At 42.6% G+C, this 19,153-nt stretch overlaps 1 protein-coding gene across 4 annotated transcripts in view; it reads right to left on the reverse strand.

Moving 5' to 3' along the window:
- The window catches only part of MPHOSPH9 (M-phase phosphoprotein 9), a 2,191,511-nt gene that overhangs the window by 2,107,206 nt on the left and 65,152 nt on the right, over window positions 1–19,153 (reverse strand). For all 4 annotated transcript variants that reach the window (XM_044068924.1, XM_044068922.1, XM_044068923.1 and 1 more), the window contains exon 2: window positions 5,916–6,158. In XM_044068924.1, coding sequence (XP_043924859.1) covers window positions 5,916–5,998 — 83 coding nt within the window. In that variant the 5' untranslated portion in view covers window positions 5,999–6,158. The remainder of the gene's footprint in view (window positions 1–5,915; window positions 6,159–19,153) is intronic.

Genomic DNA, 19,153 nt, shown 5'->3' on the forward strand with positions numbered 1-19,153 from the left:
GTGCAGCATCCATTCGTGTGCATCCATGGTAGTTCTGCTTAAGCTGTCCGCCAGTGTATTTTCTTTCCCTGGCACGAATTGGACTGTAGTTGGATATTGAGATTCAGGCATAGTTCCCACAGATTCATAGTCATCCAGCATAGAGGGTAAGAGTGTGTGCCTCCCTGCTTGTTTATGTACCACATGACCGTGGTGTTGTCTGTCCTTATTAACAGGTGTCCTTGTTGGAGGAAGGGTTTGAATGCCTCGATTGCATGCCTCACTGCCAGCATTTCCTTTTGGTTTATGTGCATGCTTAGCTGTCCTTGAGGCCATAGGCCTTGGATACATTTGCCCTCCATGTGTGCTCCCCATCCTCGGTCTGAGGCGTCCGTGGTGATGGTCTGCCTTGTTTTTGGTTTGTTGAAAGGCAACCCTCTGTTGGACTGGCAGGCCTGAGCCCACCACAGGAATTCCTTTTGAAGGCATGGAATGATTGGTATCATGGTTTCTAAACTGTGACTGTGTTGAGACCATACACTCCTTAGGTACCATTGTAATTTCCTCATATGCAGCCTGGCATGCGGTATCAGAATTATGCAGGATGCCATGTAACCCAGGGCCTGCAGGATTTTCCTTGCAGTAAGCCGAGTTTGTCTTGCCAGAATCATGAAATAATCTGGAAGTTGTTTTTGTTTTTCTTCTGTGAGAAAGGCCATTTGGGTGGTTGTGTCCAGATCTGCACCCAAAAAGGTTATCCTTTGGGATGGTACTAGTCTTGACTTTTGGATGTTGACTGTGTATCCCAAGGTCTGTAGCAGGTGTATGGCATAGGCCAAGTCCTTTATCAAATTTCCCTTGTTGTCCGCTTGTATTAGGCAGTCGTCCAGGTATGGGTAAATTTGAATTCCCTGTAGTCTGCAATGTGCAATTACTGATGCCAGGCATTTTGTGAATACTCTGGGCGCAGTAGATAAGCCAAAGGGCAATGCTGAGAATTGATAATGCTCTGATCCTGCAAGAAATCTGAGGTGTCTTCTGCAACTTGGTCATATAGGGACGTGCAGGTATGCCTCCTTGAGATCTAGAGTCACCAGCCAAGACTCCTTGCCCAACATGGGAAGAAGTTGCTGTAGGGTCAGCATTTTGAATTTTGGCACAATGAGATAAGTGTTCAGTGCGGACAGGTCGAGAATAGGCCTCCATTGATTTTCTTTTCTTGGTACAAGGAATAGTCTGGAGTAAAATCCTTGGCCTTGTTCTGAACATGGTACCTTTTCTATAGCTTTCATCTGAAGTAAATTGTTGATCTGTCTTAAAGCCTCTGCCCTCTGATTTGGTGGAAGGTTTGGCATTCCGCTTCTTTTTGGCAAAGTGTGGAAGTGGAACCTGTATCCTTTGTCTGTTATTTGCAGTGTCCATGTATCCTTTGTAATATAATGCCAGTTTTTTGAGAATAAAGCCAGCTTTCCGCCCAAGGGTGCTTCCAGTTGATCCCTGGTAGGCGGAATCAGAGTTAAGTCATTGAGCCTGTCCTGGTGTAGTGGTTGTTGTTGTTGCTGTTGCACTACTCCTCTGGTTGGCAGGCTGCCACTGACAGCCTCTGTAGGAGCCCTTCGATTGACCTCTGCCTCTAGGGCGCCTGTTCCTGCCTCTCTGGGCTCTGTCCGAGTCTGGAAAGGACCAATTTTTAGTAGGCCAGTTTCTGCTGAATCTCGGTGGTTGTACTTGCAGGAAATCTTTAACTGTTTGCACAGATTTTGCCTTTTCTTCAACCTTTTTTAAGATCTACTGAGCAGAGGAGCCAAATAAATTTTGTTTCTCCATTGGAGCATCCAGGAGTTTAGCTTTGACATGGTCTGGCAAAGATTGCTCCTTCAGCCAGGCATGCCTACGAATAACTGCCCCAGTCATAGCTGATCTAAATGAAGCCTCCAGTGCATCATAGCCACATTTTAAGAAATGGTTACTAACCTGTTGTGAATTGTGTACCAAATCCTGAAGGGATTTACGGTCTAGGGGTTCAGGAGAAGAAAGTTTCTTATTCAGTTCATCTAACAAATACTCTTGGTACTGTATCATATGAAATTGACAGTTTAATGCCCTGACAGAAAGAGTTGCAGACGTATACACCTTCTTTCCCCATCTCTCTAAAGCTCTAGACTCTCTTTCAGAGGGTAGAGGATTTTTGGCAGTAGCGGCCGCAACCCCTTTAGGGCCCTGAGAAATAGTTTCTGGGTCTGCAGAATGGGCTTTATACAGATGGAAATGAGAATCCAGGACCCTGTAGTATCTGTCAGGTTTGGCAGGAGCCGGAGGAAGAGCATCAGGGGCTGTACTGACATCATTGCACACATCATCAATTACATTCAGAACAGGAGGTATAGCTAAGGGCCTATGTTGAGGCAAATGCAAAAAGGTCCTTAATCTTTTTCTAGAATCAGAGAAATCCTGACCTTGCCATTGAAAATGTTCTCTCATGGAGTGTAGAGTCTCACCAAAGGAAAACTCTTCAGGAGGGGAGGCCGAAGGGATAGATTCCTCAGCATCTGAATCCTCATAAGGCGAGTAAGCCCCTTCCTGGTGGTCTGACAACTCAGACCCATCCGTGGAATCATCTGAAGAGTGTGGGTCAGAGGGGTCAGTCCTGGGCCTTTTGTCTGGAGGAGGGTGAGAGGCCCTGTCTGGGTGAGGTTGTGAACCCCTAATTAAGGAGATAAGGTCCTCAGCAAGGCTGAGGATCTATGAACTAGAGGAAGGCCTCTGGGAGGTAGTTTTGGTAGGCAAAGCTTTAGAAAGTTTGACTGCTTTAGCCCTTGAAAAGGCCTTAATGGACATGGAAGCAGGGGGCCTAGCTGCCCCACGTGCAGGAGTAGAAATGTCCAAAGGTATGGTGTCGGACATTTCCTGAACACTGGTTTCGGTAGGAAGTTCTGCAGCCGACTCAGCCGGGGCCTCCCGGGCCTCGGTGGTCGGATGTATGATTTCGGAAGAAGGAATCTCCGAGGACTCGGTTTCGGCCGAAACCGAGACAGTCGCGGTAGGCCTAGCCGTGGTTTCAGCCAAACCCGCGGGCCGCGAGTGTCGGTCCTTTTCCTTGCGTTTTTTCACCATATGCAAAGTCTGAGTCTCCGACGGCATTTTATAAGCAAAAGCGGCTCCAAAAAATTCCTCTGCAAACTCCGACCGACGTCTAAGAGTTCGTCGGTTGAAGGAAGCACAGGCTAAACAGGCCGATACGTCGTGGTCTGGGCCTAAGCAAGGAAGGCAGTAGGAATGGAAATCCTTATGAGGTATTTGTTTCCCACAAGTTAAACAATTATTTACTTTGACATTGGCTGAGGCAAGAAAGAGTCCCCAACGGGGTACTTAGCTTTTTTCGAAGTCTTCGGTAGCTGAATTCACTGGATCTGACCAACTGGCACTTGCGAACAGCTTCTGCTTCGGGCACCGCGCGGCAAGAACGACTGAGGAAAATGGCGTCGGCTGATGCTTTTATACCCCAGACACACTGACGTCGGGGAAAGTGCGACATCAGCCGAGGCCAGACCCAGACTTTGGAATCCGGCCGACCGAAGGGCTGCCTGAGGCAGGACAACCCATATGTTATGACTGCAGATGCATCCTTGAAGGACATCTAATATTTTAATATATGGCCACCTGTAATAATACTAACGTCTGACTTGTGCTCTATAATTCCTACACTGAACACACTAAGAAAATAACTGCATGACGCAAGTACTCATCTGTGCCAGTCTTCAAAAGCATTAAATACATGCAAATGCCTTCAAAACATATTTTATACTTTATTTTCCCTCCAAATCACAGCAACGTCTCTGACACTTGCCAGATCACTATTATGCCACTATTATTGCCAAAGCCCACAACCCTCCCAGTCCATTTTTCTCTTTTGCCCCTTATATTGGTAGCACACATTTCATATAACCCAATGCAAGATAGGTGTTTCCTCTTCAAAATGAGGGCTGCTTTGCAATGTCTATTCAGTAAGTTGAGTGATTTGGTGGGTTCACAGAAAGATAGGATTCACACGTGGCATCCACCAGAAAAAGGACCTGTGCTGTGGTTCACCTGACAGCTTCCACACCAATAAGAAAGAATTTACGGAAAAGGATCAGACAAGAAGAAAAAAAAAATTTGGAAAATCCACAACTATAGTGGCAAATAGATGTCTTGGCACTACCTCGTGTTGACTAAGACTTGATGCAAGAATGGATAATGAGAGGCAAACTGAATCAAAATATTAAAGGCCAACAACGGTTGTCCCAGGATAACGGACTACATACACATTAGTTTACAAAGTCCATTGAAAATGCAAGAGAAACAGACAAATGCATGTTCTGCAAAACAGAACAGGAAACAGCAGTCGTATAAAACGCATCTTGTTGCTGGGTGTGATACATGCATAGCAGAATGCAGGCAATGTGGAAAGACTATTACACAGGAGATTGTGCAAACAATAGATAAGCATTAGAAGTGAAGAGAAGCACAAAGCACAAGACAGAATAATGAAGTTTACATCACACAGGAGCACCTATTATAAATGGTTAAACCAAAGAGATGCATGAGAAGCAGACACAGCAGCCCATGAAGTAAAGGAAGCGCAACATTAACTACAATCGCTACAACCCGTGATTACAGTGAAGCACAAAGCACAAGAGAGAATAATGAAGTTTACATCACACAGGAGCACCTATTATAAATGGTTTAACCAAAGAGATGCATGAGAAGCAGACACAGCAGCCCATGAAGTAAAGGAAGCGCAACATTAACTACAATCGCTACAACCCGTGATTACAGTGAAGCACAAAGCACAAGAGAGAATAATGAAGTTTACATCACACAGGAGCACCTATTATAAATGGTTTAACCAAAGAGATGCATGAGAAGCAGACACAGCAGCCCATGAAGTAAAGGAAGCGCAACATTAACTACAATCGCTACAACCCGTGATTACAGTGAAGCACAAAGCACAAGAGAGAATAATGAAGTTTACATCACACAGGAGCACCTATTATAAATGGTTTAACCAAAGAGATGCATGAGAAGCAGACACAGCAGCCCATGAAGTAAAGGAAGCGCAACATTAACTACAATCGCTACAACCCGTGATTACAGTGAAGCACAAAGCACAAGAGAGAATAATGAAGTTTACATCACACAGGAGCACCTATTACAAATGGTTTAACCAAAGAGATGCATGAGAAGCAGACACAGCAGCCCATGAAGTAAAGGTAAGCACAACATTAACTACAAATCGCTACAACCCGTGATTACAGTCTTAGATGTACAGAGACAAAGTCATGAAACACCAGGATATGCAGGCAGAAATGACAGCAGTCAGGAAGAAGGATGCCCAGTTCCAAAAAGTAGTAGGAACAGGTGTGACAAAATAATTTATAATTGTATTGAAATATGCTGCCAGTACACACAACCCAGTATTAATAAGAGGAGCAGGCAATTCTGGGCACATCATGGGTGCTGAGAAGAGCATCCTTGGCTAACAAAGACTGAAACAATTTAATGAACTCAAATTGTGTACCCTGACTCAGTAATGGAGTTCATTTCCGTCATGGTTTTAGAATCCTAAAACACTTGGGGAAAATTGAACCAAGGAAGAGCTGCCAAGTGCCCAAAAACCCAGGTCCTCTCCAACCAGTCTTATGTAACACTAGTCAAACTAGTAACGTCAACACTGGACATCAAAGTAAACTGACTGGCGCACAGTTAATTTTAAAAATAGCACTTTCTGTCAATCACTGCAAGTCTCTAGCATTTTACAGTATATTATTCGGTATTACTCAGTTCTCCTTCCTGCACTGTTCTCTTCTCAAAAAAGATATAATGTACCTTCATTAAATGCTTTATTTTGCTCAGATACCACTTTAAAAATAAATAAATAAATTCTCAAGTATTACCCTTCGGTGCTGATGGATCCAGGACTTCTGGTAGCAGTCTGTGATCCATTTTCTCCAGTTCGCACAGACTCCAGTTTTTCCATAACACTGTTTGTCACCAACTTGTTATCCTTACTAGGAACCAAAAGAACACCAAATGTAAAGCAGCCACCTTCATTGTCACCTGTCTATGTCAGACAATTTATAAGGTTCTGGTTCTTCCAAGGACATCTTTTACTTGTACAATACTGGAACAAAGGTGGCCTAAAATGACAAAAATACTTTTAACAACAAGAATTAAAATCCCAGATATAACATTTCACATCCAGTCCGACACACACATTGACTTTCAGGCCTACCCCATTCCCATTATTTTACAGGTACAATTAGACACGGAATGCTGCTGTCTATCCCCATCCCAATTGTTCATGACATTTTCTGCAGAGTGCAATCATCCATTTTTCATCAGTTTTCCACCCTTCAACCTTAAAATGAGTAGCCTAGTTTTCATTTATAGCCCCTTGTATTTGTCCAACAATGGCTCTAGTGTAAGCCTTTTACCATTCTGGACACATTTACTCTACAGAACCATTTCCAGGAACTCGAGTTATGATAAAGTACAGTTTTGTACCTACCATAAATGTAGATGTTCGAAGATCCACATTGCTGCAGTCCTTACACTTGGGTAGTCCGCTGTCCTCGGTCGGCCCGAATATCAAAGTATAAGGCTGACGTCAGTCAAGGCGCATTTGACTGACATCAGGACGTCAGGGTACAAATGCGCATGACCGACGTCATATCCTCAGTCTTTTCTTGCCCCAGATGTCAGAAGACCCTAAAAATAAAGGTCAAAACCAAAAGACAGCAAACAACCAACCAACCACCCTTGCACTAACTATATGTACAATATATACAATATACACAATATGTACAACCCAACCCACACAACCACCTCTAACTACAGAGGGAAGGAGGGAGGGTAAATTGGACTGCAGCAATGTGGATCTTGAACATCTACATTTATGGTAGGTACAAAACTGTACTATGTTCTTCATCTCACATTGCTGCAGTCCTTACACTTGGGTAGAATCCCAAAGCAGAGGTAAGGGAGGATGGCTAACTACAAGGAAGCAGGAGCTGCCAAAATGCCCTGCAAAACAGCAGTGGCAAAACCAGCCCTGGATTTAGAGTAAAGTGGCAGGTGATAATGCCTAGAGAAAGTATGCACTGAACTCCAAGTAGCTGCCTCCAAAATATCCTTGGTTGCCACTCCCTCAAAAAGCTGTTGAAGTGGCAGTAGCCCTAGTGGAATGAGGCCTAATCCCAGCTGGAATCTCCTTGCCATGATGGGAATAACAGAAAGCAATGCAAAACCCAATCCACTTAGAAATAGTTTGTTTTGACACAGGCTTGCCCTGAGAACTCAAAGCAAAAGAAACAAACAACTGCTGAGACTGCCTGAACCCTTTAGTTCTGTCCAAATAATAACGCAACTGCCTGTGTACATCTAAAGTGTGCAAAATCTTTTCCCCTTTATTTTGGGGATTTGCATAAAAAGTAGGCAAATGAATAGTTTGGTTTAAAGCCACACTAGAAACCACCTTAGGCATAAAGGAAGGATTAGTACGTAATGATACCCTATCCTTATGGAAAATCAAGAAAGGCTCAACCGCCATAAGGGCCTGCAATTCAGAAACCCTTCTTGCAGAGGTAATGGCCAACAAACAAGCAGTCTTCCATGACAAATATTTCAACTCAGAAGTAGCTGCAGGCTCAAAAGGTTGTAGAGTGAGTTTCTCCAACACAAAATTGAGATCCCAAGTAGGAGTAGGAGCTCTTCGTGGGGGTCTTATATTCTTTGCCCCTCTAAGAAATTGCTTGAACAAAGGATGAGAAAACAATGGTGGGTCGCAATCATAGTGAACCGAAATTGCTGCAGCATGAACTTTAATAGAAGAGAAAGACAAACCTTTGTCTAGTAACTCAGTAAGATATTGAAGAGCCACACACAAATTAGGCTCAGAAACATCAAAATCTTTTGCTGCACTCCAAAATAAAAATCTCTTCCATTTGTCTGCGTACACTTTCCTTGTACTAGGCCTTCTAGCTTCCAAAATAACATTCAAAACTTGCTGAGGAAGTGGAGGCCCACTATGGTTCAAAACAGAATATGCCAGGCTGTTAGGTGCAGAGAGTGAAGCTTGACATTTAGCAAATGGCTGTCCTCCTGCGACAACAGGTGTGGAATCAAGGCAAAGGCCATGGAGGCTTCCGTACCAGACTTCTCAGTAATGGGTACCAGTGCTGTCGAGGCCAATCCGGAGCTATTAAAATCATCCTTGGCTTGTCCTGTCTGACCTTTAGAAGTACCTTTGGGAGGAGAGGCAGAGTTGGAAAGGCATACACATGAAGATTGCTCCAATTGAAAGAAAGAGCATCCACTCTCCAAGCTGTGGGATGAAACCTTTTTGTGCAAAACTTTGGCAGCTGATGGTTTAGTGGAGAAGCGAACAGATCTATGTCTGGAGTTCCCCAGGACACTGTCAATTTCTGAAATACATGAGCATCCAATTTCCACTCGTGGGGATCCATAATTCGTCTGCTCAACACATCTGCTAAGGAGTTCTGTGCTCCTGGCAGAAACCTTGCCTGAAGATTGAGCTGTAAACTGAGAGCAGTCTCCCACAAAATCATTGCTTGCCTGCATAGAGGATAAGAATCGTTCCCCTTGCTTGTTGATGTACCACATGACAGTTGTGTTGTCTGTTAGAATCAACACCTGCCCTGGAAGAAGTAATTCCTTGAAAGCTATTAATGCAAACTGGACTGCTAACATCTCCTTCATGTTGATATGTAGATGTTGTAGTCTGACAGGCCACTTGTTTTGTATCCACTTTCCATTTAGATGAGCTCCCAAGCTTTGTCTGAGGCATCTGTCGTTAAAATCTGACTCGCCTCTGGCCGGGTCACAGAGAGTCCCTTGTTTAGGTGACATTCCTGAGCCCACCACAAAAATTCCTTTTGAATGCAAGGTATTATTTGAATGACAGTGTCCAGATCCTGGCAGTGCTGTGTCCATACATTTTGAGATACCATTGTAGCTTCCTCATATGCAGTTTGGCATTGGGAAGCACCAGAATACAAGATGCCATGAACCCTAAGGCTTGAAGGACTGTCCTTGCAGTCAGCCCGGACTGATGAGATAGTTGATGGAAGTAAAGGGATAGACTCTTTTGTTTGTCTGGGGTTAAAAGGCCATCTGGGATGCTGTATTCAGTCTCACACCCAGAAAGCACATGTCTTGAGAGGGTACTAGACTGGACTTTATTTCGTTCACAGAATACCCCAGGCATCTTAGCACTGCTATCACATATTCCAAATGATGAAGAAGCTCTTCCTTCCTTGAGCCAGAATCAGGCAGTCGTCCAAATAAGGATAGATCTGTATTCCTTTTAGCCTGAAGAAAGCTATCACTGGAGCCAGAACTTTCGTGAACACTCTGGGCGCAGTAGATAAGCCAAAGGGCAATGCAGAGAACTGATAGTGAGAAGTCCCAGCTCGAAACGCAGATACTTCCTGCAACTTAGTCTGATAGGAACATGAAGGTAAGCCTCCTTGAGATCCAAAGTTACCATCCAATGATCTTTGCCCAGCAGAGGTAAAAGCTGCTGCAACGTCAACATTTTGAACTTGGGAATGTCCAGATAAGTGTTGAGGATAGATAAATCCAAAATTGGTCTCCACGTGTTCCCCTTCTTTGGTACTAGGAACAGGTGAGAATAAAATCCTAGGCCCACTTCTGGCATAGGGACCGGCTGTATGGCCCCTATTTGGAGCAACAGAGAAACCTGCTTGTGAGCCACTATTCTTTGTTGAGGAGGAACGTCTGGCATGCCTTTGAAAGGAGGCAAGGTATGGAAATAAAACCTGTAGCCGTGGTGTATGATATCCAATACCCATCTGTCTTGGGTAATTAAACTCCAATTTTCTTTGAAAAGTGCCAACCTTCCTCCCAAAGGTGCTGCCAGACAAGAAGGCTCTGGCAGCTGAAAAGGTAGGTCATTGGGTCTGTTTACGAAAGGACTGACCCCTGCCCTCACCCGAAGACTGTGCAGGAGAACTCCCTGTTCTAGGCCTGAAAGAGCCCTGAGCTCTGCCCCTACCACGTCTAGATCTACCCCTAGACTGGGAATCATAAGAAGGATACGTCCACCCCTTAGTAGGCCAATTTCTACTAAACTTTGGAGGCTGTTCCTGCAAAAAATCTTTAACAGTCTGCATAGACTTAGCTTTGTCTTCCATTTTCTTTAAAACTGCCTCAACAGGAGGACCAAACAACACGTCCGATTGTAAAGGAGAATCTAAAATCCTTGTTTTAACATGTTCAGACAAATTTTGATCCCTTAGCCAGGCGTGCCTGCGAAGAACTGACCCAGTGGCAGCCACCCTAGACGAGGCCTGTACAGCATCAAAACCACATTGCAAAGAATGCTTACCCACCTGTTCAGAAACATGCACTAAATCTTGCAACTCTTTACAATCAATACCTTCTGCCAGAGCATCAACCTTAGACTTCAATTGTGAAAGGAGATAGTTTTGGTATTTCAACATGTGAAACTGGCAATTCAAAGCCCTCATAGCAAGAGTGGAAGAAGTATAAACTTTCTTTCCCCATCTATCCAAGGCCCTAGCCTCTTTGTCTGCAGGAACCGGATTCTTAACAACCGAAGCCTTAACACCTTTAGGCCCCTGGCTAACAGTTTCTGGGTCTGCCCTAGGACTCTTAAAAGATACTTATGAGCTTCAGGCACCCTGTAATACCTATCCGCTTAACAGGAGCAGGAGGCAAAGAATCAGGATTAAGAGAAGCCTCTGTAAAACATCTTCCACTACATCCAAAACAGGAGGTATAGCCAAAGGCCTATGCTGGGGTAAAACAAAATTCCCTAAGCCTTTTCCTGGAATCAGAGAAGTCCTGACCTTCCCACTTAAAATGCTCCCTCATGGAATGAAGAGTTTCTGAAAAGAAAAATCCTCAGGAGGAGAAGCAGAAGGAGTAGAATCATCCACATCAGAATCAGAATAAGGAGAGTACTCCTGCAAGTCTTCAGCCGAAGACTCTGAAACATCTGAAGCCTGCTCAAAACCCCCAGCTCAGGCTCCACCCTAGGTCTCTTATCAGGAGGGGGCATAGAACCCCTAATCAAAGTAATCAAATCTTCTGCCATTTTAAGCATATGCTTCTTGGGCACAGTTCCTGAAGAGCTAGGGGTAACACCAACTGAAGCTAAACCTGGCCTGCCCCTGGGAGAAGCCTTTGAAACAGAAGGAGAGGGCCTAGCCACCCTAGGAAGGGAGGGGAGTATAGTAACCTGAGAAGCCCCCTCAGCCTGACTTGCCTCCTGAGAGGCCACATCTTGCAATAATAAAGTCTCACCCTGGGAACACAAAGAAACCTCCGGTGGAGCCACTGGCTCCACCGACACCTCTAAAGAACCGGCGTCCGGTACAGACGGGTCTTCTAGCCTAGGCTTAACTGCTTTGTCCTTGCGCTTCTTCGAAGAAGCGGGCGTCGGAGCATCCGACGGCATGTTATAATTGCACCGCTTCCCAAAGACTAACCTTGCACAATCCAACCTTCTCTTTATAGTGCGTTTATTAAATCTAGCACAAGAGCGACAGCCAACAACGTCGTGCTCAGGCCCTAAGCAAGGAATACACAAAGTATGATAATCTCTATGCGGTATCTGTTTCCCACAAGAAATGCAATTATTGACTTTGTCTGACATCCGGTAAATCACTGAGGCAAGAAAAAACTAAAATATTCCCCAACGGGGTACTTAGCCAACTTTGAACTCGGTCTGAAACTTCGAAATCGAAAAATCTCACAACACCAACCGGCACTTGCAATGCTGCTTCTGCATCGGACCATGCGGCAAAAAAGACTGAGGATATGACGTCGGTCATGCGCATTTGTACCCTGACGTCCTGATGTCAGTCAAATGCGCCTTGACCGACGTCAGCCTTATACTTTGATATTCGGGCCGACCGAGGACAGCGGACTACCCAAGTGTAAGGACTACAGCAATGTGAGATGAACATCTGCTCATGTCCTTGTGCATACTATACTTGTTACCACAGCGGAGTGCCCTTCTCAAGTTATACTCCAACTGTGTACTTCAGCAGGTCGCCTACCTTTCTTCCTTACAGGTATACGGTGGTAGCAGGAAGAGCAGTGTGGTCACCCCTTAATTAACTGCAGTTTTCCATTCACATGCATGCCTTGTCGGCTGCTGCAACTAATACTCTTAATTCTTCCTCATGGCATGCCCACCTAAAGTGAACATTTATAGCACCTACACATTCCAGTTCAATATCTGCTCATGTAAGATGTTAACAAGGAACAAAATGTGGCACTATTTCCTCCACGCAAGTTAGGAGCATTTACCAATAGTCCCAGATTAAGGCACTGCACCTGTCATTTTATTTCCATTGCAGTCCTTATGGTTTTGCAATCGGTTTGCAGGGTATCTCTTAACAACTAGACAGTCTCCTTTCTGATGCTTCCTCACAGAGTACTGCCACCACCCGGTCAACATACCCATTGCAAATCTGTTTAAACAGATGTCCCTCTGTTACCGACAAACCAATGTAACAAGATACCATTACCTGCTTTCTGCCAACAAGGTAAAATGAAAAATGCACATTAACTATTACCTGTCAGCCAATATGCACATACACATTTTTGAAGTTACCATACTGTAGCTTAAGTGTGACTGCAGAATGATGTTCCATTTTTAACAGACACATTATGAATGCATATGTACGACAGACCTCAAGTCACACATTAAAGAATAATGCACAAAAGGAGTTAGCTTTGGAATCTGCTGGCAATGCTCCCAAAGACGTTGCAAGAAGCTTACATGAAAAGCTTTATCCAAATAATTCAAATCTACGTTAATTCTATAGCAGCAGGGAAAAAAACATGAAAACCAACTTATACAGTCATGCATATTTTCACCATATACAGATGTTTATGTACACAGTCTCTGACAGACAATAATAAATTTGTCACATTTACTGTACAAAGGCAAACACAAAACAACTAAAAAAACACACTAAAAAAACAGAACTGAAAAGAAAAAAGTGAACTAGAACCAAATGCTAGTCCAAAATTTAGTCAAGTTAGGTCAATACTATAAAAGACTTAATATCTAAAACAAAAAGTGAAATCAAACAAGGTGGAAATGATAAAGGAGTTACTCAAGGCAAAAAGCAATGAATGGTCTATACTTGAGGTGCCAGCAAAGAAGAGAGGTAAAATCAGAGTGAGTTCACATCTGTAGTGACTGTTCAGTTACCATCAATCTCCTGCAACCCCGCAACAAAAAAGCAATTTTCACAAATCACCATTACAGAAACAGAAATACAGAAAAGTTCTTGATACTTAACTGGATAAAACAACCCAAATTAATTGGATTTTGGACTAACACTCCGTTCTAGTTCACATTTTCTTTTTACAGCTGTTGTTTTTTGTCTTTTGTTAAGTACTTGCATACGACTAGTTTGCTATTATCTGTCAGCCAGTACATACATAACACAACTGACTCTTACTTGTGATATGCGACCCTGGCATTTAGTAGCAAATGTGCAAAGAATTCCTGATATGTACTGGTGCTGCTGATGGGTTAACCTGGGAAGAATGACAAGGAAGCCTTAGAGAAGACCCCAGATGAGGTTAATTATGGTTTGAGTTAATTCCATTTACTGTGTGCACACATTTGAGAAATGGACTGAACAAGAGCTACGACAAGCTAGAGGCTGAGCTAAAATGGCATCTAGACCTCAGAACGTAACTTCAGTGGAACCACAAGGCTGTATTATTATCCCCTCAAAAAGCCATTCTAGGCTGGGACTTCTGGCGCGGGTGGTCATGGGAGATTCCTGTCAGACAATGTGTTTTACACCTTGATACATCTCTGCTTATTAGGCTGGTACCCCAGGTGTTTTTTTTTTCCCTTTCTTATGGACTCTCTGCAGTTCATCACACAAACTTCAGAGTAGCTCAGAATTACAAACAGCATTTGCTTCAAGCCAACTGACTAAAGTTGAATGCAAATACAGTTTTGCAATTTAGTGAAATGATTAAACAAGCTTCACCCAGTAGTCCTTGATTTAAATTTCCTAAGCCTCCATTTTTCTACAGTGCAAGTCATTTAATCAGAAAGTGGTCCCATTTCGCCCAGTAAAGAAGTATACATGCATGGCCGGTTTACCCAATTAACAAACAAAATAAACATCCCAAGAATGACAGAACAATTCTGGCCTTGGTCTGGAATACAGAAAATTAACCCTTAGATTAAAAAGTAAAGAATGCAGTTTACACCCTTTTACAGATCACAAAATAATAAGAAGTTATGTACTCACCATAACGTTCCATCTGAGTAGGTAGCTTCATTTGTCTGCAACCTGTGGGTCTTGGATCTGATATCGGATCCGAGCCGGCAACTTGTTTCAAGCTAATGGATCCGAGCTCCTAGCTCCTCCCCTCACCCATAATCCCCTGCTAACCCTCCATGACCTCAGATCGAGTTTGCCCCTCAATATATACCCAAAAAAATGGGTATCCAACTACATATAGATCCGAAGAAGGCCAGGGGGAAGGTTGCAGACAAATGAAGCTACCTACTCAGATGGAACGTTATGGTGAGTACATAACTTCTTAATCTGAAGTAGGGAGTTCATTTGTCAGCAACCTGTGGGACAGAGTCCCCAGCTACCTGCACCTTGGGTGGCCATCATGGAAGGATATTGCGAAGCACCGCAAAGCCAAAGGATGCTCTCCCTCTAGAAATCACGTCCAGTTTGTAGTGGTTAAAAAGGTACGAGATGAAGCCCAAGTGGCTGCCGAACCATTACTCAATATGTTGAAGTGAATGTTTTTGGAGTATGATTACACTTATGAATCTGACATCTGAACCTTAAGCCATCATTTAATATGATTTCGGTCATCTTGATTCTATCAGTTCTATTGCTCCTAATATATCTCATTACATAGACTTATACCATACTTTTATATTCTTATATTCTCAATGTCCTACCTTGTGTATATTTGGTTTATTCAGTTAATATCAGTAACATTATGATGGTATTATTTTTGTAACCATGAACAATGTGGTTTTTGTTTTGTTTTCTATACCATTGATGTAGAGTTTTTTTGATACATTTTTTGTATTTTTTGCTGATTCCATCTGATGTGAATTTTTATAATTGTTATTCATCTATATTATTGTCGCAGACCTTTCTGCTATTTTGTAAACTGGTTTTATGAATAACATCACAACCCTATTAATTTAGACATTTAATCCTGTATAGGTTTGTATGTATTCTGTTCTGAATGAGAATTGTCGTTAGTGAGTATTCTTGGGTAAGTTTCTTTGCCTAGATATGTTAAGATGAACTTTGTTATGTTTTATGTAAGTTAGTTATTGAACGACGCTCTATATCCTTTGTCATATGTTTAAATTAATGTTTGATTAGTTATCGGCTTGTGCGTTTAACATAGCGCAATTTTTATGCCGGAAGTATGTTTGCTAATGTTTAGAAATAAAAATAAAATTAGTACCTTCTTGTTATACCAACTTCATGTATGTTAGCCACTAACTATAGTGGAACTTGGTGTATCACAATATTGATAGAAGTGTATTTCTCAAACATTTAAATACAGAAATGATAAACAAATAATGAAGTTGAATAATATAAAATAATAATGGAATTATTTAATATTTTTGTTTTAATGTCATTATTATTATTATTATAATAATGTATTATATTTATCTATTAATTATCAACAATTAATATGAGTTTTTAGTTCTAGTTAGTATAGATTGAATTCCTAGCATTATTTTTATGTTGTTACTGTTTAAATTTTGATTGAATGAAATTTTATGATTGATGTATATTTGTTAATTTTATTTGTTTCGCCTTCTTATATATTTTTATATATTTTTGTATCCTTAGATTCTTACGTTTTATATTTTTGGTTTACTGAATAACCTCTATTGAGCTAATTCAAAGTTGTCAGACACTTTTGTATTGTTGTCGTTGTTATTACCTTTTCCACGGTGACACTAAGTATTTTGGCCTCATTTCTAGCCTTTTATGGGCAACATTTCCTGATGCATGAATCTTTGAGCTAGTGGTTCTTCAGACTCTAATTGTTTGATTGCGCTTATTGTAGAATCATGTAATATTGGTAATTATAGCGTCAGATTTTCTAAACATGGGCATACTTTCCTGCAAGCGCCCACTAAAAGTTTTATCAATATCTTGATGGTTACGGCATGAATATTTCTATGCCATTTTTGTTTAAGTTAAGATATTCATCTAATGATTACTTTTTATATTTATGGCATGCTGAATAACCTCCATTGAGCTAAATGTAAGTTGTCAGACACTTTTGTATTGTTGTCGTTGTCATCACCTTTTTTCCACGGTGATTTTAAGTATTTTGGCTTTATTACTAGCCTTTTATGGGCAACATTTCCTGATGCATGAATCTCAGAGCTAGAGGTTCTTCAGACCCTAATTGTTTGATTGCGCTTATTACAGAATCAAGTAATATTTGGTAATTATAATATTAGACTTTCTAAATATGGGCATAGCTTCCTGCAAGCGCCCACTAAAAGTTTTACCAATATCTTGATGGTTATGGCATGAATATTTCTATGCTATCTTTTGTCTAAGTTAAGATATTCATCTAATGATCATTTTATAACATTATTTATATTCACAATTTTGTATTTGAGTGCCTTTGAATGATGGTAATGTCGTTTGTGCTTGAATATGTTAGACTGTTTGTGATGTCAATTCTGAATGTTTATTGCATACAAACAAGCACTTTAATTGCTTAGCTAATAATTGTCTTAATGATCTAATTGAAAGGTAATGCATTTAATATAAAAGCACTCATTTGGCTTTGTAATTTTGTAACCTGAGGAAGCGCAATTTATATTGCGTGAAAGCGCTTGTTCTTTTGATCTACAATAAATTCATTTTAACTTTTCATCATCGTGGTGGTTTCTACATTTCTTCAGTCATCGGATCCGAGCCGGCAACTTGTTTCAAGCTAATGGATCCGAGCTCCTAGCTCCTCCCCTCACCCATAATCCCCTGCTAACCCTCCATGACCTCAGATCGAGTTTGCCCCTCAATATATACCCAAAAAAATGGGTATCCAACTACATATAGATCCGAAGAAGGCCAGGGGGAAGGTTGCAGACAAATGAAGCTACCTACTCAGATGGAACGTTATGGTGAGTACATAACTTCTTAATCTGAAGTAGGGAGTTCATTTGTCAGCAACCTGTGGGACAGAGTCCCCAGCTACCTGCACCTTGGGTGGCCATCATGGAAGGATATTGCGAAGCACCGCAAAGCCAAAGGATGCTCTCCCTCTAGAAATCACGTCCAGTTTGTAGTGGTTAATAAAGGTACGAGATGAAGCCCAAGTGGCTGCCGAACAAATATCATCCAATGGAACTCTAGACTTGAAGGCCGCAAAAGTAGAGATGGAACGAGTGGAATGTGCACGAACTCCTTCCGGTGCGGGTCTCCCAGAGGCTTGATACGCCAATAGGATACATTGAGAAATCCAGCGTGATAGAGATACTTTTGAAATTGCTTTCCCCAAATTAAATTTGGCAAAGGAAACCAACAGCTGGTCGGATTGTCTATGACCAGCTGTTCTATGAGTATAAAAGCGAAGCTGCCTATGAACATCTAATGAGTGCAGCTTGTACTCTTCCCTTATTCTGATATTTAGGGAAGAAAACCGGTAAATTTATGGATTGATTTATGTTGGTTTCTGAGGCTATCTTGGGAAGAAAAGTGGGATTGATCCTGCGGTACACTCTGTCTGGGTGAAAGATCAAATAAGCAGGCTTCACAGAAAGAGCTTGAAGCTCCGAAACTCTTTTTGCTGAAGTGATGGCTACAAGGAATGCTGTTTTCCAAAACAAGAATTTGAGATCTACTGAAGCAGCGGGTTCAAAAGGTGGAGCAGTCAAGGCTTGAAGAACTAGTGAAAGATCCCATGGTGGTACGGCTTCTTTTATAGGGGGTCTAAGTAAGAAGGTGCCCTTGAGAAAGGCCGACATCAAAGGCCATGTATCATGTCCCACATGGTAATGTGATATGGTTGCCAATTGCACTTTGACAGTTGAACATAGCGCCTTCCTGAAAGAGTTCGGTTAGGAAGTCTAATATGGACGGAAGAGGAGCCGTAAAGGGATCTAGATCATGATGCTCCGCCCAGATGGAGAAACGTTTCCATTTAATGCGATACACTTTCCTGGTGGAGGGCTTATGCGCTGCCACAAGGATGGCTTTGACTGGTGAAGAGATACCAGGAGTCCTAACTAGGAGTGGAACTGGAGCAACCAAGCTGTCAGTTTCAGATTGTCCAGGTTTGGGGTCGGTAAGTTCGACGGATGGGAGATGAGATCCGGACTGGGATCTAGAATCGAAGGAGGATTCACAAGGTGAGACCACAGGTAAGGGAACCAAATTTGCCGAGGCCAGAATGGGGCAATGAGGATCATCCTGCTCCCCAACTGCGATGCTTTCTGTAAGAGTTGCAGCATCAGGGGTAGAGGAGGACAGGCATAAAGTAGACCGGGTGGCCAAGCATGCACCAGAGCGTCTCTTGGAGTTTCCCCTGGAGGGGAGATTAGAGCGAAGAAATTGACGCATTTGGTGTTTGATGGAGACGCAAAAAGATCGCAGCAGGGTTGCCCCCATACTGCGAATATCTGCTTCGCTACTAGTGGATTGAGAGACCACTTGTATGGGTAAGAAGGGTGCGACTGAGTTTGTCCGCTAGGATGTTGGTCCGTCCCTGAATGTGCATTGCAATCAGAAAGCGGTTGGTGGAGATCGCCCATTCCCACACTCTCATGGCTTCGCGGCATAGAGGGTAAGATCTGGTTCCCCCCGTTTGTTGATGTACCAGACAACTGACATGTTGTCCGACTGAATTGCAATCGTTCCTATGGGGAGGAGATCCTGAAGTGCTTACAACGCGAACAGCACCGCTCTCATCTCCAGAACATTGATATGCAGGGAGGTCTCTGTGTCATTCCACGTGCCTTGGACTGTCCTGCCTGAATAATGCCCCCCCCACCCAAGTCGGGAGGCTTCCGTGGTCACCGTGGCGAGAGGGAAAGAGGTGCAGAAGGAACGGCCCATATGGAGGTCCG

Source organism: Protopterus annectens, chromosome 4.part0 (assembly GCF_019279795.1).
Source record: "Protopterus annectens isolate FY-2018-M chromosome 4.part0, PAN1.0, whole genome shotgun sequence".
In the NCBI taxonomy this organism is placed as follows: domain Eukaryota; kingdom Metazoa; phylum Chordata; order Ceratodontiformes; family Protopteridae; genus Protopterus; species Protopterus annectens.